Consider the following 25,767-nt stretch of genomic DNA (forward strand, 5'->3'; position numbering starts at 1 on the left):
AGCCCTGGCTTGCTCATATTTCGCACAGTGCAACAAAATATGTTTTATGGAATTGATGTCTTGAGCACACGAGCAAAGTCTGTCCTGGTAGGGTACTCCTCTCAACCTGCCATCCAACACTGCAGAAGGAAAGACGTGCAGTCTGGCTTTGGTGAAAAATAATTGAAGACTATTATCATTTATGGTGATTAAATTTATTACCTGCTTTTCACCACCAGGTCCCCAGGCAGGTCACAATATCCTAACATTCAACATTAGGAACGTGAAAACAAATCACAGTTGCGGGAACAGGGCGAGTTGGCTTGCCAACCCAAATCCCCTGCCAGCTTCCAGGGGCATTAAACCTGTCCGACAACATTATCTAAGGACAGGTGCAATATAGACACATGTTTTTCCTCGGTTCTAGATATTAACACAAGTGAGCCATGCCGGCGTTCTTGTTTACAGGAGAGATTACGTCCCTCATGAAGTATCGCCTATAAAGCTGAGGCCGCCCGAACAATATTTCAAGAGTAATGCAGCTATGGACCTGTTGTCTACGTATAAGCAAGACTACAACCCTTACCCCATTAATCGAGTGCGTCCTTGCATGCCTCAGGAACGGAAATATTCTTCCGATGACAAGATGACCACAGTACCAACATACAAAGGTAAGTGTCAAAGGAGCTATTTTATAAGGCGATCTGCTTCTTTGCAACATCTTGGACACGGGGCTGAAACAAAGGCGCCTTAATCCGTACGATGTCACCATAGCAATTTGCCGCAGGACAGAGATGCTTTCTTTTGCACTTATAGCTCCATCACTATAAATGGCCAGAGTCTGGTGTTGCAGCGACCAACTCGGCGAGGATCAGGTGGCGCGGGGGACCAGTAAGGTTCCACCACCTCATTCTATCCTTTCAGGGTCCTTGCCGCGGGATCACATTCATCTGGCTCCCGGTGGAGTACAGGGTCAGGTTTAAGGTGCTGGTTTTGGCCTTTAAAGCCCTATACGGCTAGGACCCTCGTACTTACGGGACCGCCTCTCCTGGTATGCCCCACAGAGGACCTTAAGGTCCACAAATGACAACATTTTGGAGGTCCCAGGTCGCAAGGTGTTTAGATTGGTCTCAACTAGGGCCAGGGCCTTTTCAGTTCTGGTCCCGACTTGGTGGAACGCTCTGTCACAAGAGACTAGGGTCCTGCGGGACTTGACATCTTTCCGCAGGGCCTGCAAGACAGAGCTGCGCCTTTGGTTTGGACTCGTTCTGACCCTTATGTTTCCCTCCCCTTGTGGTCTTGATTTATCGGCTACTTTTAAAATGAGGCTGCATTTTAAATTGCATTTTAACCTGTATTTTAAATTGCCCCCCCCCCCGCCTTATGTTTTTAATGTGATTTTATTGGTGTAAGCCGCCCTGAGCCCGGCTCTGGCTGGGGAGGACAGGGTATAAATAAATATTATTATTATTATTATTATTATTATTATTATTATTATTATTATTAAGCTGCCAACTCTGGCTTGGCTCCTGCGTCTGAGGCAGTTATTGCTTGGGGACTGCAGGTCAGCTGTGGTGGGGTTATCTCATGGCAGCTTCTTGTTCACATCTCAGTATTTAAAGACTGCAGAATCTGTGTACAGAATCTGCATATCACCAGAGGATATGCAAAGCTGGATGCAGCTGGGGAGATGCACCCAGTGAGGAGCCTTTTCGGTGCTGTGTCTGTGGCACAGAAAGCTACCCTGAGAAAGGGCTGTTAAACTAGAGTGAGCAAGGGCTCACTTAAATGTTAAGAGCAGTGGAGGTATTTTCCTGGGGGTACTCAAGGGTCCACAGTAACGGCACCTCCCCCCCGAAAAAACACACACGTTAGAAGTGTCGCAGTTACTGGAACAACTTCACTGATTAAGAGAAATGAAACCCTAGTATGTAAACAGTGTTAACTCTGCTGGGGATACTGTCAGAAATATAGATATTCAAACTTGTAGGCAGGTCAGGAACTTTAAACATGACGCAGGTGTAACAAGGTAAACGTAAAGGACCCCTGGATGGTTAAGTCCAGTCAAGGGCAGCTACGGGGTGCTCAAATTGCTTTCAGGCCAAGGGAACTGGCATTTGTCCTCAGACAGCTTTCTGGGTCATGTGGTCAGCAGGACTAAACCGCTTGTGGTGCAATGGGACACAGTGACGGAAACCAGAGTGCACAGAAACACCGTTTAACTTCCCACCACCGTGGTACCTATTTATCTGCTTGCACTTTGACATGCTTTCGAACTGCTAGGTTGGCAGGAGCAGGGACCCAGCAACGGGAGCTCACCCTGTCGTGGGGATTCGAACCGCCGACCTTCTGATTGGCAAGCCCAAGAGGTTCAGTGGTGTAGATCCTTGGTGCAAGAGGAGGAAGCAGGATGGTGTCCCCGGGACCCTCCACTACTCCAAAATGAACATTTTGTATAGTGTGTGAACAAATGGTATGTGTACAAACATATTGACTGCCTACAGGGCTTGTATACAGAAGGTCTGTATGCACTAAGTCATTCACAAGGTATGGGAAATGTGACTAACGGGGTTGGGGGAACCTGTGGCAGACCCGCCAGGTGCCCCGATTTTCCAGGGACAGTCCCGGAATTACTGAGGCCATCCCAGTTTATGATTTGATTCCGGGATGTCCCGGTTATCCTTTTTCCTCCCCTCCACGTCTTTGCTCTCTCTCTCCCTATAATTTCGAGGGAAATGGTCACCGATCCACTTCAAATTCTTTCATGGCAACGCTTCATTTTTAAGGAAACGCGTGGAGTGTCGATTCCTTTACTGTAAATGGAGCCTTACACTGTAAGCTTTTACATGTCTACTCAGAAGTAAATCCCGCTGTATTCAGTGGAGCTTACTCCCAAGTAACTGGTTAAAGACTGTGCAGCCTTACACTGCAATCCTAAGCATTTTTATTCAGAACTAAGTTCTAATGAGTTCAATAGGATTTACTCTTTGGTATGTTCTTGATCATTTTCACCGTTTCCATTATTATTATTATTATTATTATTATTATTATTATCACCCACCTTTTCCCCTGACAGGGACTCAAGGCAGCTTACAGATACAATTATTCCTTTTTCTTTTTCCTTTCTCCTCCTGTGATGAGGCTGCATTTTAATATTTTAATGTTTCAATATTTTAATCTTGTTTTTAAGTTGTATTCATTGAACTTGTTTTATTATTGCTTGTTAGCCGCCCTGAGCCCGGCCTTGGCTGGGGTATAAATAATAATAATAATAATAATAATAATAATAATAATAATAATAATAATTATTATTATTATTATTATTATTATTATTATTATTATTTCATTCCATTTGTCTGTGGAAGGTGTTGTGCGCAATCCCTTCCCTCACACGTTTTTTCTTCACCACAATCCTGTGAAGTAGATTCAGTGGAGAGGTTCCAATTGGCTCAAAGTGCCAGATGTCAATGTTCAGGTGACGTCCATGCGTGCGTGAGATCAAACGCGGGAGCATCTTCCTGACACAGAAGAGAATTCCCTGTTTTCATTGGAGAAATGTTGGAGTGCATGCCATGGACACAATCCCTGCTCCCCACCTACGCATGCCGATTGTGCACGCATGTCCCTTCTGTCCCGTCTTCCCTGGCCCTTCGAGTGTGTGGATTCATCCCCTCAACGACGTTACTGTCCCAAACCGAAGTGCTTAAACTACCTGCAGATGAACCATATGAAAACCTTAGGTAATGATTTGCAGAGCTTTTGCCGGGGTTCCGAGAGCCGTAACGAAATGCAGCTTGCCTACATTTGGTTGCAATTTACAACTTTTTATCACAATTCTCTGTAAATGGAAATCCCCAGCTAATAATTGGTCCCATGGTCTTGGGCATATTGTGCTGATTCATTGTTTATAGGGCACATTTCATCGATTTGGAGGACTGGAACAAAGTGGCGCTTTCTAGTATTCAGGCAGTTATATCCTCTTAGCCAGAGTCAGACCAATTAAACTGCACTCACAAAGTTCCTGTGAGTGGGGCTCTCCATTCACTTCAATGGGGGATGGGAGGCAGCTGCTTCCATCAGTAGAATGGGGAAGGAGGCAGTTCCTTCTCTCCACTGCAGCTCCTGCCCACCCTAAGTTAACTCCGGAGGATTTGGAACAGTGCCGGATTTATGTATAAGCTAAACAAGCTCTAGCTTAGGGCCCCACTCTCTTGGGGGCCCCAGAAAAATTTAAAGGGAAAAAACCTGGATTATATTTCCAAAATATAAGATAAAAAAGTAATAAAATAAAACCTACATCCAGCAACAATGTTTTGTGTTGTGCTCCTATGATGTAAGTCAGGCATAGGCAAATTCGGCCCTCCAGATGTTTTGGGACTACATCTCCCATCATCCCTAGCTAACAGAACCAGTGGTCAGGGATGATGGGAGTTGTAGTCCCAAAAACATCTGGAGGGCCGAGTTTGCCTATGCCTGATGTAAGTAATGGGCCCTGCCTGCTAGCCTGCTTCCTAAAATATCACTGGTTTGCTCATTTCTATATACATTTTTATATATTTCTATATACCTTGGTTCTCAAACTTAATCCATTCCGGAAGTCCGTTCCAAAACCAAGGCACGCTTTCCCATAGAAAGTAATGCAAAACAGATTAATCCATTCCAGACTTTCAAAAAACTACCCCTCAAAACCAATTTCTTCTTAATTGTAATTCACTATTAATATACTTCTTAATTGTATTTCAGTTCAAAAATTATTTTGATAAAATACATATTTTGTTATGTGCAAATGGCTTTAAATCGCTATTAGGTCCATAAATTACCATATAGCATATATTCAACACAAAAAACAGTGACCATTTCTTGTTGAGAAAGGACAGCTGGACATAGAAAGGGCCCCATTCCCTTTAGTAGCTGAGGGCCTCATCAAACCTAAATCTGGCCCTGCTTTGGAAGAATGTGGGAGGGGTGCACTGGGGCAGAGGGCGATTGCCCCCAATTGCCCCCTCCCCTTTCTGCTGATGGAAGCCTCTGATACAACCCACTTTCCCCATTTCACAGAATCATACAATTACAGTGGTGCCCCGCAAGATGAATGCCTCGCAAGACGGAAAACTCGCTAGACGAAAGAGTTTTCCGTTTTGGAGGTGCTTCGCAAAACGAATCTCCTATGGGCTTGCTTTGCAAGACGAAAATGTCTTGCGAGTTCCTGCGGTTTTTCCCCCCTCCCCCCTTTTTCTAAGCCGCTAAGCCGCTTATCAGCTGATCCAATAAGATGATAAGCTGCTAATAGCGCTAATCCGCTAATCCTTCAATGGGAAAAAACCGCTAGACGAAGAGAATCACAGAACGGATTCTTTTCGTCTTGCGAGGCACCACTGTATAAAGTTGGAAGGGAATTTGTGGTGCAGGGATTAGACCCACCAATGCAGATCCGCATTAGCCTGTTATCTTTCAAGGTCAGGTATGGGACAATCCCTTCCATTCATTATATGGAGATAGAATATAATTCAGACAGAAATGAGAGCGAGAGGGGGAAATGCAGTTTTTGCATTTATCTACATACACCCCAGCCAGACAATGTGGCAGAAAATGATGCTATCAGGTCACAACGAATGCCTTGCAGCTTTGCAGCATCATCCTGTGTATTGTTCCAGTCTTCTCATTATCTCCCAGATAAACTCCATAGGTAGATAATCTAATTTTAGAGTCATTTTGTTTGGCTATGCTGAGGTCTGCCTGAGCCTTTTTTTAAACATGTGGTGCGTATCCTTGATTCCCTCCCCTATTCCTTAATTTTTTCAAGATGGTGATACATGGGAAGCCATTAATACCCACCAGAGAAGAAGGAGAGTTTCAATGAAATTGTAACATATTTTGATGGTGGATAGTAGCGCTGTTGGCTCCAACAAAGTGAAATATATTCATAATACCTAGGAGAGCTCCAAATGTGTGGAGTTCATTTTAACAGTAACACACACACACACACACACACACACACACGTGCAATGGAAGACATATGGAAACGTTTGCCATCTTCCAAATATTGTACAAAACTCCCATATCAGCAAACATCCTAGGCCAGATTATCACAAGTAATGGCAAACTCTGGAAATACTTCCGTATGTCTTCAACGGCCTACAAAAAGTGTGTTTGAAAGGTAATCCTTATAAATTTGCTCCAGGGTTGCGTAGAGACTGTGTTAAGAAGCAGCCGTAAAAAAACACGAGGGATGTTCTCACTTAGTCGTCGCTCCATTTCCCCGTGGTTCCTTTCAATACATGTACATGGCTTCTTCCCAAAGTAACCTTAATCCTTTATTGCGTGCAGTAGCTATTAAACTGTGGCTGTCCGTGGAGATCCCTTGCAAGCACCTCAGTCCTCCTTGGGACGCAGCATTGCAAGGAAGCAGATTTAAATCCCAAGGCTGTCACAGGTGCTGTGCCTCGATGGCAGCTTCTCAGGTAGCAAAGATGCAGGTGTGCGGATGAGAATCAGGAAGAAGTTAAAGATCGCACAGGGCTTTGCATCACAACAAATTGTTGGGGCTGCGCCAGAGCAGACAAGAAGGGCTGTTGCACACACAACACATAGATAACTTTTGGGATTCATTAATAATAATAACAATAACAATAACAATAACAATAATAATAATAATAATAATAATAATAATAATAAATAATAATAAATAAATAAATAAATAAATAAATAAATAAATAAATAATTTATGCCTCGTCCTCCCCAGCCAAGACTGGACTCAGGGCGGCTAACACCAGGTATAAAAACAATTGATTAAAATACAACTTTAAAACAAGATTAAAATACAACATTAAAATACAGCCTCATTTCAGTAGAAACTAAAATCAAAAACTTTTTGGGCATGAAAATGTCAAAAATCTTCACCAAGGCCAACTATTCAGACTGATCCTACGTGGGCCAGAAAAAAAGCCAGGGAAATCCCCAAATATGAGTTCCATCACAGAAGGAGAAAGGAAAAAGGAAAGAGGGGGAGGGAATCAAATTGATTCCAAGCCGAAGGCCAGGCGGAAAGAAATCAGATCCTGCGGGGCCCTGGTCCCATGAGGCAGAGTGTTCCACCAGGCCGGAGCCAGTGTTGAAAAGGCCCTGGCTCTGGTTGAGGCTAATCTGACTTCCTTAGGGCCCGGGACCTCTAGGGTGTTGCTATATATGGACCTTAAGGTCCTCCGTGGGGCATACTGGGAGAGGCGGTCCCGTAGGTACGAGGGTCCTAGGCCGCAAGATGCAATTAGATGAGATGGTTTGGTTAGAGCAGGGGCTTCCGAAACTCCCCACTCATAGCTCCTTGGTCATAAAGTGATGAGAGTGCTCATGTTTCTTCTTCTTCATAAAACTGAAGCAGGAAGTTGGAAGAGTCACACTTTCCCCCACTTCCTCCTTCATCTCCATCTGTGTTTTTCAAGGCTCAGATAAATTCTACTGGATTTATTCTACTTTTACTGAGAATGCTCGAAGAAGCCAAGTGCCCACGTTCTCTCTTTCTGACTCTATGGGAGAGGGGTGTTGGTGGTGCCCATTTGCACTCAACTAAAAGGACCCAGATGTGCCCACAGACCTAAAAAAGACGGGTGACTCCTAGGTTATAGGTTCACCAGCAGAGTCAAAATGCCCATGAAGTATGGAGTTGGTATCACCATCATTCTTTCGAATGCTAACTCAAGTCTTCTAGAGTCAAACCACCCCACCCACAACAGAGAGCTTGTGGCCCTGCGGTGAGCATCTCTCCCTTTTAGGGTAATACGTAGAAGAACTTACCTTCAGTGATGATGCTGTGATGTTACAGTCCTTTAGTCCTGCTTCACAGCTTTCTTTGGCTGCTGTCATGGAATCACTTAGTGGAAACATGTTGCATGGAAAAACCAGGTCGATTTCAGAGGCAGCCCTGTGTTTCTTATAGTTCCACCCTCGTATGCTATCCTACACTCTCTTTGGGCTAAAAGGTAAAGGTATCCCGAACGTTAGTTCCAGTCGCGGATGACTCTGGGGTTGCGAGCTCATCTCGCTTTATAGGCCGAGGGAGCCAGCGTTTGTCAGCAGACAGCTTCCAGGTCATGTGGCCAGCATGACTAATCTGCTTCTGGTGAACCAGAGCAGCGCACGGAAATGCTGTTTACCTTCCTGCCGGAGCGGTACCTATTTATCTACTTGCACTTTGATTCAAACCGCTGACCTTCTGATCGGCAAGCCCTAGGCTCAGTGGTTTAGACCACAGCACCACACGTGTCTGTTTTAGTGAAATTGAAGGAGCAGTCTTCTTTCTGTACACCTTTTTGGGGGGTGCTCAACTCAGGAAATGCACATTTAAATCAAAATGGCAACTGGTTGTAATGGCAATATGTTATTGCCTGAATCTGAGGCAGCCTGCCTCTAAAGGCCAGTCACTGGGCGACAACTGCTGTAAGAGGGCTTTTGCTCCCCATTCTTCCTTGTGTGCTTCTCAAAGGCATCTGATTTGGCGCTGTGTGAAAAAGGACGCTGGACTAGATGCAGGTCTGATCTAGCAAGGAAGGCCCTTATGTTCTTAACATGACGTTGCACATCCCTAAACAGAGGAAAGTACAAAGAGACAGTGATCTAGGGACGTCTTGTTTCAGTATTTATTCAGCTATACAATTACCATGTTGATAATGTGTGCATCTCATCTGTTTCGTTCTGTTCATTCATACAACAAATGTCTTGACATCTTTCTAATAACAAAGCAGCTGTATTCGTTCTTCCTGCCCACGTTTGCATAAATCCTGCTATTTTATTCATTAGCATGGCATGCCATAAAGCCACTTCCGACATAGAACGGAGGTGGGGTTGCGGGTTTCTCCCTCCCACCATGCGCACAGGGGCTGGCTCTCAGCCTCTGCATGATTGAAGGAATCCCCGATCGGGTCATCCCCTGGCCAGCCAATCGGGTGGCCTGCTCCATTTAATGCAGGGGCAGCCAGGAATCTCCCTCTTTGCCGCTTCCAGCTGCTCTAGTTTCCCACCCTCCTGCCCTTTAAGGTTTTCGTCTTTGACCTTGCTATGGACCTCGGTTGGTCACCGTTGAGGGGCCTGGTAGGAATTTTTTCCCACTTGGCAAATTGGCACCAGCCACTTGGTTTTTCGCCTACCTCGTAGCAAATCGTCACACCTTCCTCGGTATTGGCGGTTAGGCATTGGTATTGGTATTGTTATGCAGATAGAAGGGGGGGGGAGAAGCGCCATCATCTCCCCCGCATATTGAAGGGTAGTCCGATAAAGGATTCCGGGGTGTGTGGCCCTGTCCGAAGCCTATGGAGGTGAGGGCCTAAGGCACGTCCCCGAGCGGTGACCCCGGGGGAGTTCCTAGTTGATGTCCATTAGCAGGACTCCCCCTACTGGTGGTTAACGCTTCCCGGAGTTCAAGCGAACAGGTTGAAGCTGGATAGTTGGTTAGGACCAATGCCTAAGCCAGTACCGCTCATCACCTGTAACCAATAAACTTGTGGCCATATTTAGCCCATTAACCTTAAATATCTGTGTCGTGTGTCTTTATTTCCACTGGGGGGAGGCGGGAACTCGCCACGCAAGTGGTGTGGAAATGAGAATATGAGGGTAAACAATAGCCCCATATTATTAGTCAGCAAATGTTAGCATATGATTTTGCTTTAAAGTTGCATTCTCCTTACATTTCAGCTGATTACTTGCCATGGAAGCAGCCCAAAAGGGACATGATTAAGCCGCCACACACTTTCCGCCCAGCAGAAGATAAATTTGACTGTCGGACCACGCACCAGGATGAGTACCTTTACAAGGGCCCAGTGATGACGAAGAGCTGCAAACCTTTTAGATCGCCACACATTACAAAGATACCCTTGGACAGTATGACCAACTATAAGTTGAATTACGTGGCACACCCCTTGTCCAAACGCCATGCCCATGTTCCTGAGCCATTCAAGCCCAGCGAGGAGCCATTCGACGGTCTCACCACCCACAAGCAGTCCTACAAAGGGCTGGCAGGGCCACCCGCTCAGTCTGTGAAGCCACCTTACGTGAGGCCGGACCTTGCCAATTTTGAGGGGACTACCGAATTCCGGGAAAAGTTCTTAGCTTGGCCAACGGCCCCGCCGGTCAGCAGGAAGCCTGCCGCATACACACCGCCTAAGGAGAAGATGGACCTCAAGACGATGGCGCAGATTCATTACGTCGACCCTCACGGCCGCCCGGCAACGTCCTGCAAACCCCTGGCCCGTGTCGTAACCAACACAGATCCCTTCAACCACTGCTCCACCATGAAGGAGGATTATAAGCATTGGGACTATTCGAAACCTAAGGCCATTGTTCCTCACTGCGAGGTCACGTTGCCCAAAGTCCCCATGGACACCTTGACCACCTTCCAGAGCCATTACGTGCCTCACCCGCTTCCATTCACCAAGAGCTTCAAGCCCCGGCTGCCGGCCTGTCGGCCTCACGTCCCATTTGTTGACGAAACCACCTACGCCACGTGCTACACACCCAAGAAAGTCCACATTTGCCCTGCCACGTACAAAGAGCCGCCCGGCTACGTATTTGAGAAGATTGATGAAGCAGGGCACAGGCGGTTCCGTCCTGCTACGGTGGCCCAGGACCGATGTGCGTCCAGTTTGAATATTGGCGACCGTAGAGGCAGTCTTCCTGGCGGCAGCTTCAGTCAAACGGGCCTCAAAGAGATTGCGATGAAAGCCTGATGTTTCTTGAGCTAGTTTTCAACACACCACTGAATTTATTCGTTGATGAATGCTATTGGTATCATGTTTATTTCCAGAGGCTTGTCGTCCTTCTGGTAGAGCTGAATAAATAACTAACATTCTAGGAAAGCTCTCCTCCCCCTGGTTGCGTTATGACATTTTATTTCCGGAGCTGCCACCAGACAACCATATGGCACGATCCTCTGCATATCTACTTGGAAGTCCCATTGAGTTCAATGGCTCTTACTTGCAGGTACAGGTATGCAGCTTAAATTCATTAATCGTATGAGTCTGAACTGATTGATCAGGCAATTAATTGATCAAATCTATGTTTGCATGAAAAGGGACGCAGGTGGCACTGTGGGTTAAACCACTGAGCCTAGGACTTGCCGATCAGAAGGTCGGCGGTTCGAATCCCTGCGACTGGATGAGCTCCCGTTGCTCAGTCCCTGCTCCTTCCAACCTAGCAGTTTGAAAGCACGTCAAAGTGCAAGTAGATACGGTAAATAGGTACCGCTCTGGCTGGAAGGTAAACGGCGTTTCTGTGTGTTGCTCTAGTTCACCAGAAGCAGCTTAGTCAAGCTGTACGCCGGCTCCCTCAGTCAGGCCAATAAAGTGAGATGAGCACCGCAACCCCAGAGTCGGCCACGACTGGACCTAATGGTCAGAGATCCCTTTACTTTTATGTTTGCATGTGAGGGGAAAACAGTAATTCTCCAGGGGAGAAATGTTTTTAAAATTATGCATAGGCATGTCACAGAAGGGATCAGCGCTGGTGAGTCCTTGTTGCACACAGATGTGTGTGTTCTCTTTTAAAGTGATGCTTTTACAGTGGTACCTCGGGTTAAGTACTTAATTCGTTCCAGAGGTTCGTTCTTAACCTGAAGCACCACTTTAGCTAATGGGGCCTCCTGTTGCTGCTGCGCTGCCGGAGCACGATTTCTGTTCTCATCCTGAAGCAAAGTTCTTAACCTAAAGCACTATTTCTGGGTAAGCAGAGTCTGTAACCTGAAGCGTATGTAACCCGAGGTACCACTGTATACAGAATAATGTTTTTTAAGGTCTGCTGCCCAATTAATTAGGGCACCTTTTTTTCAGTCAGCAAAATGTTTTTAACTGATTAAACTAACCAATTCATCGACTAAGCACCCTACTAATTGCTGCTGCTACTGTTAATCAGGACTTCATTGCGTGGCGAGTTCCCGCCCCCCACCAAGGATAAATAAAGACACCAGACACCATAATTTAAGGTTAAATGGGCGAATTAGGCCACAACTTTATTGAATTCAGGAATGAGAGGCATTGGCTTAGGCATTGGTCCTATCGACTATCCGGCTCCAGCCCATTTGCTGGAGACACAGGAAGGGTTAACACCATAGAGGGGGAGTCTCCTGCTGAGGCATGTCAACTAGGAGCTCCTCCGGGTCACCGCTCGGGGGCGTGCCTTAGGCCCACACCTCCATAGGCTTTGGACAGGGCCACGCCCCCGGAGTCCTTTATCGGACCCCCTTCGTTCACTGGGGGGAGGTGATGGCGTTCCTCCCCCCCAAATCCTCTTAACCCCTTCTTACCAATGCCTAACCGCCACACGAGCAATCGCTCGCCGCCAATACTCTCATGCCTGAAACCAATCCCTTATTCCCTTTGCTATGTCAGTCAGCCAAATATCATTTCCCGCATCCGAAAGATGCACGCCATCAAACCGGTAGAGGGCCTCGCAGTTGAAACGTATGCCCGGGTGGTCAATGACCCTTCCACCCAGGGCTGCCACTCTACGCACCACCGCCCGATCCAAGGCTTACCTAGCCCTATTTGTGGCTATCGGCCACCTGCAATCTCTCCAAACCCGCCTTTCCATCAACGAGGCCCAAATGATGGTGCTGTTTGGGTAAGAGGCCTTAAGCTCCTCAAAGTCACTAAAGATGTGCCACATCAAGTCAACTGCCTTTCGGTAAGCTAGGTCATTTTCTCCTAACTGAATCAGTAAAGCATCTGGGGGGGGGCCCTCCGCTGCCGCTCTGGCCTTAATTGCGGGCAACATTTCGGCCCAGCGCATTCCCCTCCGAGAGATCCAGGATATATTGATGCCAGGCGGTAAGTCAAGGTGCGGCCCGAGACCGGAATTGATGGCGCGGACCCTGGCCCAGTGCAGTGCCCGATTATCCAAATGCATGCCCTCATAGCTCCTGCAAGAAAATTGAACGAGCGGGCCAAGGTCAGGTAACCCCAGGTAAGCAGTCATAAGTTTTTTCTAACATAGGGCTTGTAAGCATCCGATTTCCAACGGCCCAGGTCCTTAATCCTCTCGGCCGTGAGGCCCAGGTGCATTGCTGTGGTGGCCGCTCCTATCCTAAAAGAGTGCGCCACAAACTCCGCGGGGGGTAAGCCGCATGCTGCCACTGTTAAGCGCATGACGCGAGTGAACTGGTGCCGCATCAGGGGTAAGCCATCTGCATGGATCAATAGTGGCCCTGCTGAATTAGTCCTCAGAAATAAGAAACGCCTGGTATCCTTAACCGGGCATGGGCCTGATTTTCCGGTTGCCAAGAGCCGAACCAAAGCCCCCCTCCCGTACTGATCTGTTTTGGAGCTGCGTATCCTCAAAACTAGATCTTCCTGTGATAGAGTGACATCGCTTAATAGCAAACCCCGGGAGGAACCACGCTGACCCTCTTCGTATACCACCTCACCAACACGCAGTGCGCCGAAAAAGGCGATGGAGTATGCCGCCGAGAATAAGCGAGCCTCGTACTTGGATCAGCAGACAGTTCTCAACTTTTTATGAATTTGGTAAAGGATGTCATATGATATTGGCCTTCTCATGTCGCAACTGGGGGGCTGCAGCCTGCACCAGCCCTCCAAGGCCCTCCGCACGACAAAATCGGCACATGGGTCAGAGGAGAAAACTGCCTTGCAAAAGAATGATATTGCCGCCGCCTGTAGGTTGAGGGTTTTAGGGGCGCAGCCCAAGCGTCTCAAGTGTACTAAGTAGGATAAAACCTCTGACTTGATGGGAGGGGAATTGCTTCTAGCGGCATAGGTTTTACTGCGGAATATTAAGATGAAGTGGCTTTGCCAAAAGGGGAGGTGATGGGGCTCAGCTCTAGAAGTCAATCTCTTTGACTTGAAAGTGCTGCACGGAATCGTAAGAGTAGCAAAGGTCGTCTTGGAGTGGCCTTCCAGGATGCAGTTACAGCATCCCTGACCAATAGCTGACCCTCTGCTTAAATATCACCAGCGAATGAGAGTCCACCACTACTTCCCAAGGCGGCCTGCTCTGTTCATCCACTTGAGAAGAACTCTGCACATGCTCAGAGTCATGGTCCTTGTTAGTCAGTCCAGTTACTAGCCCAGGCGCATTTTTACGACTTTATTCATTTGAGAGAAATTTATGTTGTAAAGGGAAGAGAATAACTTCAGGGCAGATCGACACCATACATTTAAGGCACATCCGACACACATTTTAAAAGGTTCTCGCAAAGAATCCCGGGAAACGCGGTTTGTTAATAAGGCTGGGAATTCTAGCTCTGCGAAGAGGAAAGTACAGTTCCCAGGACGTGTAGTCGTTATGAGGCTTTGCTGCATATTCCAAAAACTGAATTTTGGCCCTATTAACAGCTTCCAGGCCTAGCAGTGACCAGCCCTGACTATAACTAACTAATAGCCTCACTGCACCTGTGGTTTTGTTCTTAGCAATCCCAGGAGTTTGCAGGGTTGCCATGTGTCCTAAATCACAGGTGATGGCCAATTTGTTTGAAGGGCTGGCCAACCCAAGCCCAGTTTAAAGATACAGAACCACCAAAAGCAGGGGGCTGGAGGTTGCCCATTTATTGTCAACAGCTGGGCAGAAGGATGAGCAAGCACCCGAATCACCTCCTCACACGATTCTGGTAAGTTGCATTTTTATTTAAAATTATAATAATTAATGCTAAATTGACATGCAAAGGGATGAATTTCGGGGATAGATGACCCCAGGTCCAGTCCCAGGTAGGGGACTGAGGGAGAGCTCTCTCTAAAACCTTGGAGAGCCTCTGCCAGTCTGTGTAGACGATTACACAGAACAAAAGAAATTGCCGTGAAAATCCCTGAAACGAGAAGTAATCGACTATAGAATAACAAAAATCAAAAAATAAACTAGAATTAAACAAAAACTTAACGAGATGCCGGCTACAAAACTCATTTCACTGAACTAATCAGTTTCCTCAGAAGGAAATAAAGAAATTATAAGATTGTAAGTGATATCAAACAAGCTCAAGAGCCCTATTTAAGAGAATCGAGCAGTAGTGATAAGAAATTGAGGTTTTAAAGTTTCAAACAAACTCAAAAAACAGGGCAGATACTCAAAAAAGTTTTAAATAAAACCCTATTTAAGAGAACCAAGCAGTAGTAATAAGAAATAGAGATTTGAAGTTTCAAACAAACTCGAAAATAGGGCAGAGACTCAAACAAGTTTTGAACATAGCCCTACTGAGAAATTGAGGTTTTAAGTTTCAAACAGACTCAAAAACAGGGCTGAAGCGCTCCTGACTGTTGATGTTAAAGAATGATATAGGGTGTTCCTAATCACAGGTTTTTAAACTGTAAGGTGAAAGAATTTTTAAAGGGACAGACCATCTAGTTCAAACATAGGGCATGGTTGCCAAAGTTTGTAAAGAATAACAAGAATATTGTTTAAAAAGAGTTATAAGAGATTACAAGAAGGAATTAAGTCAATATAAGAGTTGAGACCTGACGGAATTAAGGAACCAAATCTAAAATGATAAACCATCTGAAATCCGTTGCCTTATGTTTGGTTTCTAAGAAATGAGAAGTAAGAGGTGCTTCCATCACTTTACTATGAATACGATGGTTTATCATTTATAAACTTCAAACTTCTGAGATAAATACAAATATTTTAAGAAAGAAATTACTACAGAAGGAAATGTATTGGATTTTTAGATTGCTCGATTCTCTTAAAGCCCTGTTTTTTGAGTTTGAAGTAATTTTTTTGAGTTTGAAGTAAGTTTTTGAAGTAATTCTATAGTCGATTACTTCTCGTTTCAGGGATTTTCACGGTAATTTCTTTTGTTCTGTGTAATTTTTTGGTTCCGTGACTGTCTTTTTTTCACTAGTCTGTGTAGGCGATGCAGAACTAGGACTGGCATCCTGAGAAACAGTTTCTACCCAAATGTGATTTTGATTTTAGGGGTTGTTTTTAAAAGTCTGGAATGGATTAATTCGTTTTGCATTACTTTCTATGGGAAAGCACACCTTGGTTTTGGAACGCTTTGGTTTTGGAACGGACTTCCGGAACAGATTAAGTTTGAGAACCAAGGTACCACTGTACATGAAAGTCAAGATGCATATCAGTGTTGTTTAAATTTGTGCCCTCTTTTTGGAGATTTACATAAGTGGCCACTGGAGGCACTTACTCAGGCAGGAATCTGATATCCCAAACCTCTTTCTGTGGGGGGTATTAATTGTCCAAAATTTCCTGGTTATATGGCAAGTCTGGAGAACATCACCATTTTATATATTCCGCTTAGTGGAAATCGTGGCTCATGCATTCAGCCTTAGTTTTGCTTAAGGGGGTTTGCAGCAACTGTTGGTTTTCAAGCAGCTTGGTTCTCGAATGTTTTGGCTCCCGAACACCGCAAACCCAGAGGTGACTTTTCTGGTTTGCAAACTATTTTTGGAAGCCGAACGTCTGGCGGGCATCCGTGGCTTCTGATTGGCTGCAGGAGCCATGCTTTGGTTTCTGAATGGACTTCTGGAACTGATTCCGTTCGACTTCCAAGGTAGGACTGTATTTGGTCCTCCTGGCTATTGGTTAGCCATTCCCTGGTTTCTGGCTCAGGAATCTTTCCTCCTGGGTGCAGTCGTACTTGATCTGCTATGATACGTCTCAGCAAGTTAGCTTTCTTTCTTAGGTAAAGGTAAAGGTACCCCTGACCATTAGGTCCACTTGTGGCCGACTCTGAGGTTGCAGCGCTCATCTCGCTTTATTGGCCGAGGAGCCGGTGTACAGCTTCTGGGTCATGTGGCCAGCATGACTAAGCCGCTTCTGGCAAACCAGAGCAGCGCACGGAAACGCCGTTTACCTTCCTGCCAGAGCGGTACCTATTTATCTACTTGCACTTTGAAGTGCTTTCAAACTGCTAGGTGGGCAGGAGCAGGGACTGAGCAACGGGAACTCACCCCGTCGCAGGGGATTTGAACCGCCAACCTTCTGATCAGCAAGTCCTAGGCTCTGTGGTTTAACCCACAGCGCCACCTGTGTCCCCAGCTTTCTTTCTTACTTGGTAATAAAAACCACTAGGTTAGACCACTGGGTTTGTAGAAAACCAGCCCCATAAACGTTGCACTACCAACCTCGCAGAACATTTACTTAAACCAATAATTTAGGTTTAACAAATAATTTTGGGTAAAGTGGGGGAGGGAATAGCAACCTTCAATCTGGCCATTGAAGCATTTCCTTAAGTAACAAGGAGCAAGTTCTGGGTTCCTTCATTAGCAATTAAATTGTTCTCCGTTTCTCCGGTCTCTTCGGTTTACATGGCGCTCCTGTTTGTTTGGGTTGACCTTCTGGATTGAAGCATGAGATCGTCCCAATGGTCATGAGGGACCGAGAGGCAGCAGACTGTTTTATAGGATCAGAGGAGCGCCCGCATGTGCAGAAGAAATTGATTTCTCAATTCCCACATGATTTTGTTGAAAGCATATGTACAGTGCAGGGCGTGCAGCCGCAGCGATCATAATAATTACCCACTCAAAAGCAAATGTTTTGTATTTCAAATCACAGCCTCTCCCAGCACTTTTATTCCTTCTCAGCCAGACACATATGCACCATATTTGTTTGTTATCGCAGATTATCAGCTATTTTACCCTTTATCAGTGGTGTCCAAACTTTTTTCAAAGAGGGCCAGATTTGATGAAGTGAAGGGCCAACCAAAGTTGTTTTTTAGGATTGAAGTTGTTGAGCTTTTTTTAGAATTTTACACCCCACAAAATAAACCAACTGGCATGCCTGCTTTAGATTTAGATAGCATTTAGTCCTTTGAAGGAAGAACTCTAAGCCATGATAAGCTTTCATAGGAACCTAAGACCACTATCCTGTGAACATTGGATTTATGTAAGGACAGACCCTCCAAGTGTCTCTTTTTTCCAGGGACAGTCCTGGATTTACAGAAGCCGTCCCTGTTTCCGATTTGATTCCGGAATGTCCTGCTTTTCTTTAAGATGTCACTATTTTCATTCGAGAAATGCTGGAGGGTATAGGGATGTTTCTATTTTAATCGGAGAAATTTCAGAGGGTATGGAGTTATGCGACCCCCCCGAGCCAAGGAGATACAATCTGTAGAAGACATCTGAAGGTAGTCCTGTATGGGGATGTGCTGTGGTCTAAACCACTGAGCCTCTTGGGCTCGCCAATCGGAAGGTCAGCAGTTCAAATCCCCGCAACGGGGTGAGCTCCCATTGCTCTGTCCCAGCTCCTGCCAACCTAGCAGTTCTAAAGCATGCCAGTGCAAGTAGATAAATAGGTACCGCTGCGGCGGGAAGGTAAACGGCGTTTCTGTGCACTCTGGCTTCCATCACGGTGTCCCATTATGCCAGAAGCGGTTTAGTCATGTTGGCCACATGACCCAGAAAGCTGTCTGTGGACAAATGCTGGCTCCCTTGGCCTGAAAGTAAGATGAGCACCACATCCCATAGCCGCCTTTGACTGGACTTAACTGTCCAGGGGTCCTTTACCTATAGGGAAGTTTTCTAATGTTTAATGTTTATTAAGTTTTCATATATGTTGGAAGTTGCCCTGAGTGGCTTATACCCGGATGGGTGGGGTATAAATAAGAAAATTATGATTATGGAATAGGACGTCCCTATTTCCATCAGAGAAATGTTGGAGAGTATGTAAGGATAAAAATGTTTAGGATCAGGCTTTGGAAGCTCAGTGGTAGAGTAAATGCTTTGCATGCAGGTGGTCTGTTTCAATCTCCAGCATCTCCCGGTAGGGCTGGGAGATGCTCCTGCCTGAACCTGTGGAAAGCGCATCAGTGTTGACATTACTTATATATATATATATAATAAAAACAAAGCTCAGCCAAGAACAAGCCTCCCAGGACAGAAGCTTCACTCTGGTATCTTAAAAGGGAGAGGCTGCCATAAAATAAGCGAGAAGCCATTTCATATGGTGCTATTCCTCCTCTTGTAAATCCGATGCAAGTGGGTGTTAGGATATTTCCGTTCCACCTTAAAAGGGAGCAGGATGTTTGTGTCACAGCCTGCGTATTTCCTGTTCACAGGATGTTTATGTTTGCTATTGCTTTCGTTTCGCTCTCTGTCTGAGACACTGTCGCAGGCAGTCATGTCTTTCTTTGTTCTGATCAACGCTGAATAAAGCTTGTAAATAATGCTCTCCTGAGTGCGACTTTTGGCTGTGCATTATCTGCTGATAAGGGTGTGCATGAGCTCTGGAATGTGGCAAGTTATTTTTTTAGAAACTCATGTCGCTAATCGATGATACTGCGTGCCTACGGGAGATCGATGGACGTCCGGCAGACAGCTTGGGGCCATGATGGACTTTATCTCCCTGGCAGTATCCAAACAGTGGGATGCAGTACCGCTTGTTGGGCAGAAGGAAGCCGGTGAGGAAAGCCCTGGTCCCCAGCCCCCCCCCCCAATTTGGCAAATATATCATTGGCATCGGGATTGTTCATGTGCAACGAACCAGCCTTCGGTTTTAAAGTGGGCCAAAATTCTTTTTGGTGCCCTTTAAATTCAGGCAGATAACGATGGCTGACATGAGGGCAGGTTTGCTGCATTATCATTCACCATGGCTACTATTTGTTTCTCATCTGCACAGCAGTACTTTGGGTTTTGTAATTAGGGTTTCAGTTTTGGGTCCCTTAGGGGGCTGGAGAAGGAAACTTAAGTCATTTGCCTAATGTTAAATCCACCCTCTCGCCTGGAAACCGAAGCCTAAGGTCACATTTAAATTGGCTATTAAAACACATCTCTTCTCTCAAAGAATATGAAGAACTGTAGTTTTCTCCTCATGGAGCTCTAATTCCCAGCACCCTTAACAAGCTACATTTCCCAGGTTTTTTTTTGGGGGGGGGGTCAGGGCATTTTAAATGTACACAGCCTAAGGGTTTTGATACTTCTCTTCAGATCTCGGACAGAAATGAAGCCTGAGCTGTTTCTAAATTCCAAGGTGTCCGTATGGTTTATAAAGAACGAGACGAGACAAGAGGGAGTAAATAAATAAGATGCATTATTTGTGCAAAAAAAATTATATAATCAAGTTTTTTGTTTTTGTTTTTTTAAAGGGGAGGGAAGCCGCCTCCTGTAATATTTTCCAACCCTAATAAATGTACACTGATGCTCTCAGGTTGCAATTCATCAGACAAATTACATTTGAAATTACATTCATAGGCTGCAAGCCTTTGCACAGTTAGCAAACCTGCAAGCCCCGGCGGGACTTAGCACAAGCGCTCTGCGCAGAGGACCCTGGCCATGGTGTGCAAAGGGGGGCAGAGCGGCCGAGTCAGCCTCTGAGTGCAATTCAGCACCACGAAATACAGCGGTACGATCCTTGATTTCTGTAGGAATTGATTTGCATGGCCTTGGAGAGTCCTTGCAGGCGCAGGCCCCACTGTGATGCCCATGCGCAGCGTCACATGAATGAAGGGGGCAACAAAGGGATGCGTGTGTGGAGCTTCACTCTGCGCTAATTTTTTTTTTTTTGGGGGGGGGAGTCTGCTTGGGTGAGAGTCCCAGGCATGCTGGTCCACAGGGGCTTTAAGCTCCAAGATTCCTTGGAGCAGAGTTATTGCATAATGACTATAAAAGAGGTAGCTGCTGCACGGTTGCCATGTGTCCTCTTTTTCCAGGACACACCCTCTTTTTCAGGGGTAAATTTTTGAGTCAAATTGCATTTATTTGCTTTGAATGGCTGGCACAGTGGCGTCCTTTTTTTTGCTCTTCAAAATATGGCAACCCTACCAAAGGCTGATATTACCGCTGCATTTCTTGCCAGTTATTGCTGTCGGAAAACAGCCGCCACGTCATTATTAAGTAAGCTGCTGTTTGTTCTCTTGGTAACTCCTTGGTTTTTTTTTAAATTAATTAATTAATTAAATTTAATTAATTAATTAAAAAAACACCACTCCACCCTTGCCTCCCACTTGTTGCAATTTACTCTGTATACGCTGAAACTCAGTCAATATTAAACAAGAAGTGATGATTTAGAATTTGGGGAGGGGAGGGGATATACATTATCACTGGTACAACAAAAACACATTGCAGAGGGATAACAGAATAGCTCCTCCTCCTAAATAGGTTCATCTGAACAACATAATGTACAATTATTCATATTGCACTTTTTATACAAGAAATTCTAATAAATATACAAAAAAAGATACATTTACATACATAGAAAGACATTCTTCTTCTTTTTTAAATAAACGTCGCTTTGATTCATAGCAACACAATAGCTCAGAGACCCATCTGAAAGAGAGAGAGAGAAAACACGTATTCCCTGCCAGATACATTTTGGAATGACCCAAAACCGGAGGCAATTTAATCTGTCGGACCTGATGCTGGCCTCACCAGAGAACTTCCAGACTTGCTTTAGAATTGGCAGGTAATAAAAGCTGCAACCTGTCAATGCTACCTTCAGCACTTGAGCTGCATTTTATGACTCCAGCACAAGCCCTGGGCCCCCACAGAGACACCTGAGGCACAGCTAAGCCCTTTTATAGAGCCTGGTGCTCAACCAAAGGACGAGAGCCGCACAAAGCTACAGGTTTGCAAGCCAGGCCTCCCCGCTGCCTTGCCCCACTGACGTGGGGGCTTCTTTCTAAACAGCCTTTTATTTTCCTTGGCTTGAAGAGGTGCAGCACTTTGTGGCACTAAAGCCCGGATATATAAATCCGCTAGACACCTATAGGGATGTCGGGGAATTCTGACAAAAACGGAAAAGGAAGCGGAATCTGCTGCAGCTTGCGTGTTTGTCTGCAGTCAGCAGCAGAAATGGATCAAGCAAGTAAGATCAGTGTTCATTCACATTGCTGCCGTTTCTGAGTCTGCAAACAAGCACGCAAGTTAACGGCATTTTAAACATGGCTTTGGCGTTCCCTTTATACTGAAACGAGTGTAAGGTACATTAACTAGCAGACATAATGTAGCATTTGGCAGAAACTGAACTGCAGTGGAATGGAAACGGCGCTGATTGTGATGGATACAGGTCAGAATGCAAAAGGTGGTCTTCGCCCATCCCCTAGAGAGCTCAAAGCACACATAGGAGCAATGTTATTTATTGCAGAAACTTGTTCTTTCTGCTTCACTTTGGGTCCAGGGGCTGCAGGCTGCATAGGTTGCTGTGCAGGTATACTGGCTGCAGTCCCACAACCTCGCCTGCTGGCCCTCCTGCTGTTTGCAGGCTGGAAGTCATGCTCACGCAACCCACATGAGCTGTGTTGTGGGCCAACACCTACCGTATTTTTCGCTCTATACAAGACGCACCTAGTTTTTGGAGGAGGAAAACAAGAGAAAAAAATTTCTGAATCTCAGAAGCCAGAACAGCAAGAGGGATCGCTGCGCAGTGAAAGCAGCAATCCCTCTTGCTGTTCTGGCTTCTGTGATAGCTGCACAGCCTGCATTCGCTCCATAAGATGCACACACATTTCCCCTTACTTTTTAGGAGGGAAAAAGTGAGTCTTATAGAGCAAAATATACGGTATTTGACAACCTGCAGGAAGCAAACCTGCCAAACCCTAACTGAGCCATTCACGGGGGAAAACATGCACCTAGATAGTCACTACGAAATAGCTGTGAGAGTCTGTTGGATGCACACTTCTGAATCTCAAAATGTGCATGAGATGCACATGGACTTTGGTCAAAGTAGTCCAGCTGAAGCCTGCTTCATACCTGACCCCGAAAACATTTATTGGTCGTATGTTTCACTAAAGTGGGCGTGCGGCTCAGGGACCACCTAGACTGATAGTCCTATCCTTATTCAACATTTATCTTGTCCTTCCTTTGTCTGAGATCTGCTTCAAATGAGAAGGCAGCACAGCCACGTTCCCCCAGTTACGGGAACGCTTACCTTTGCCAGAAGCAACACAGTCAGCATCATGGCTAAAGTAGGCCATTCGCATCAATCCGTGCTGTGGCCCCATGCCATGGATCGATGCTGCATGGTCAGGTGCTACTGTTTTAAACATGATGCTGAACTCGTGGGAATTCCGACGGTGTGTTTAACCTTAATGTGCTCATAGTGAGAAATACCTGATTGTGTGCCAATTCTGGGCCAGCGGGTGGGTGGAGACTGCTGCGTTGTACGAATCTCAAGTCACATTCAAGAGTTACACACTTTTGCATTTTTAACCTGTATACTTTTATTCTGTACTGTTAGCTACAGATGTCTCATGGTATTTCTTTTTCTGGACTAGGTCCCCCACTTACCTCTGTTACTATCAAATATTCTTCAATTTTTTTTTAACACTCAGTATGCACTATTGCATCTATGCAACTGCCCAATCTAGATTCTATTTTAATCATTAACTCTCAGTTATGTTCCAATTTAATTTTTATTAGCACCAGCTAAACCTGATAATTGCTTTAGGATTTTTGAACCTAGGGTCTTCCTCCAGTTTCATCTGGTCTAAAATTGATCAAGTGTCCTATTAGTATGTGAGTATCATTGCACATATTCAGTATTTATTGAGAATATTTGTGTGTGTGTGTGTGTTTTAAAAACAAGAGTCTATACAGTCGTACCTTGGTTTTTGAACAGCTTAGTTCACGAACAACTTGGAACTCGAACGTTGCAAACCCAGAAGTGGGTGTTCTGGTTTGCGAACTTTGCCTCGGAAGCTGAATGTCCGGCGTGGCTTCTGATTGGCTGCAGGACACTCCTGCAGCCAATCGGAAGCCACGCCTTGGTTTCTGAACGTTTTGGAAGTTGAACGGACTTCCGGAATGCATTCTGCTTGAAAACCAAGGTACAACTGTACAGTATGTGTCAGGTGGAATACCAGGACAATGAACAGAAATCAACTGAAATGTGACAAGAGGGCATCATTTCTTTCAAGACTCTCTTTTTGGTGACTGGGATTAACGGATATACCCTTTGCATTGCTCCCCCTGTTTTTAATGCCACGTTGAAATGGAGCTTGTGCCGATGCAGTATTTTGAGACTTGGCCTGTGCCTCCTGAGCATAAACCAAAAGCAGGGAGGCCCAGGTGGTAACATAACAGAGAAACAGCTATACAAAACCCATGGCGGATGAATATACGGAACTGCTGAGCACATGAACACACAACCATTTGGGAAGCTGTTGGGCTGCAGCATCCCTGCCCCAGTGGCGAGAAGCAGAATTTCCCTGCTCCCTTGCTTCCCCGTATTTCTGACTGCAATGGCACAGGGTAAATTCCTCTTCGCCCAGTGGTGGGTGGCTGTTCCTTCCCATGTCCACGTGGTGAAATGCACTACATGGGAAGCTACTCCTTTTAGCAGATGGTCATATCTATTCACCTTACGTGAGCAAGCCTTCCAGGGTCAACCGAAGACTAATCCATTCTTCAACACGACAACCCCTTTTCCTTTCACTTTGCCATCCCTTCTTTTGGGCAGGGGCGAATGTCGCGTTCCACTCTTGACTCAAGGTACTGGCAGTTTCGCTAGGCGTTTGCTGAGCCCAGTTGCTCAGGGTCGGTTTCCGCAGGTTCCTTCTGTCCACAAAGGGCAGCCTTGAAGTCTTCCAGGGCGTCCCATCATTCCAGACTCTTTTCTCTCTGGTGCTCTCTTTCCTTTTGTTTTTGGTCTGCACCCTCATAACGAATTCTGTGACTTGCTGCGTTTGTCTCCCAGCCTCCTTAGAGAAGGGAAACCTTGTCGAGGTCTTTACAAAGACTTCAGTTTAAGAAAGGGATTTTGAAAAAAGCGGAAACAGAAAAAGGGGGGGGGAGAGGGAAAAAATAAATAAATAAAATGGAAGATAAGGCCATTCCATTTCCAATTTTTCCTTTTTATGAAGAAGCCCTTCTCAGTAACAAAGCAGAGGTGGGGGGGCTGGTGGTGCCAAATTCATCAGATGGTTCTCTGCCTGCCACCTTTATGCTTTTCCACACGTCCCACAGCACCTTGATTTGAATTGCGCGAGCTGGCAGAGTTTCAGCTGCTTCACCTTCTCACAGTACCTGGTGGTATCTCTGCACTCGACTAGGAAAAAGAGAAAAGAGAGAATCATTGCATTATTGCATAAAAGAGAGAGAGAGAGAATAATTCATTACCTTGCATCTCATATGTTGACTGGTTTTACAGCTTCTCTCTGCAAAGTTCCAATCTTCCTATCATTTCATTACCGTTGCAACATTTGGGGCCATTTCTTTCACAGAACTTAAGACAGAACTATTGGCCGTTTACTTCCGCCCACCCAAAAAAGCCCCATAACGTTTTTGTCTGCAATTTGGCAGGCTGAATCCAATCTGCAGGGGCTCTTGGCCTTGAACATTTCATTCGCTTTGGCCCAAGGCGGAGAAAGTTAGAGCTGTTTTTAGATACAGTGGTGCCTCGCAAGACGAAAAGAATCCGTTCTGTGATTCTCTTCTCTAGCGGTTTTTTCGTCTTGCGAAGCAAGCCCATTGACGGATTAGCGGATTAGTGCTATTAGCGGCTTTTAGCGGCTTATCTGCTGATCGGATTAGCTGATAAGCGGCTTAGCGGCTTAGAAAAGGGGGGGAGGGAAAAAACAGCAGGAACTCGCAAGACATTGTCGTCTTGCGAAGCAAGCCCATAGGAGATTCGTTTTGCGAAGCACCTCCAAAACGGAAAACTCTTTCGTCTAGCGAGTTTTCCGTCTTGCGAGGCATTCGTTTTGCGGGGCACCACTGTACTCCATTATAGTGAATGGGGAACACACAGCTTTTAAAATATATATACAGAACAGGTTAAAACCTGAAATGCAGGTCAAACTGAAACACAGATTGAATGGGGGAGAGTGTGGCATGATGCAGAAACAGATCATAATTTTTTTTTTAATGCACAGCTTGCAAGGTGAATCTTGGGGCCTCTCTAGAACTCCAAAAC

The 25,767-nt window shown here is 45.6% G+C and overlaps 2 protein-coding genes across 3 annotated transcripts in view; one reads left to right on the plus strand and one right to left on the minus strand.

Moving 5' to 3' along the window:
• The window catches only part of SAXO1 (stabilizer of axonemal microtubules 1), a 36,543-nt gene extending 25,720 nt beyond the window's left edge, over positions 1-10,823 (plus strand). The window contains exons 3-4 of the mRNA XM_081176652.1: positions 448-650; positions 9,664-10,823. Of these exons, the coding sequence (XP_081032778.1) occupies positions 448-650; positions 9,664-10,694 (1,234 nt within the window). The 3' untranslated portion in view covers positions 10,695-10,823. The remainder of the gene's footprint in view (positions 1-447; positions 651-9,663) is intronic.
• Positions 10,824-19,929: 9,106 nt separating this feature from the next.
• ADAMTSL1 (ADAMTS like 1) overlaps positions 19,930-25,767 on the minus strand; it is a 505,954-nt gene continuing 500,116 nt past the window's right edge. For both annotated transcript variants that reach the window (XM_081176059.1, XM_081176060.1), the window contains one exon: positions 19,930-24,900. In XM_081176059.1, coding sequence (XP_081032185.1) covers positions 24,794-24,900 — 107 coding nt within the window. In that variant the 3' untranslated portion in view covers positions 19,930-24,793. The remainder of the gene's footprint in view (positions 24,901-25,767) is intronic.

This window comes from Podarcis bocagei, assembly GCF_964188305.1.
Source record: "Podarcis bocagei genome assembly, chromosome: 17".
In the NCBI taxonomy this organism is placed as follows: Eukaryota; Metazoa; Chordata; class Lepidosauria; order Squamata; family Lacertidae; genus Podarcis; species Podarcis bocagei.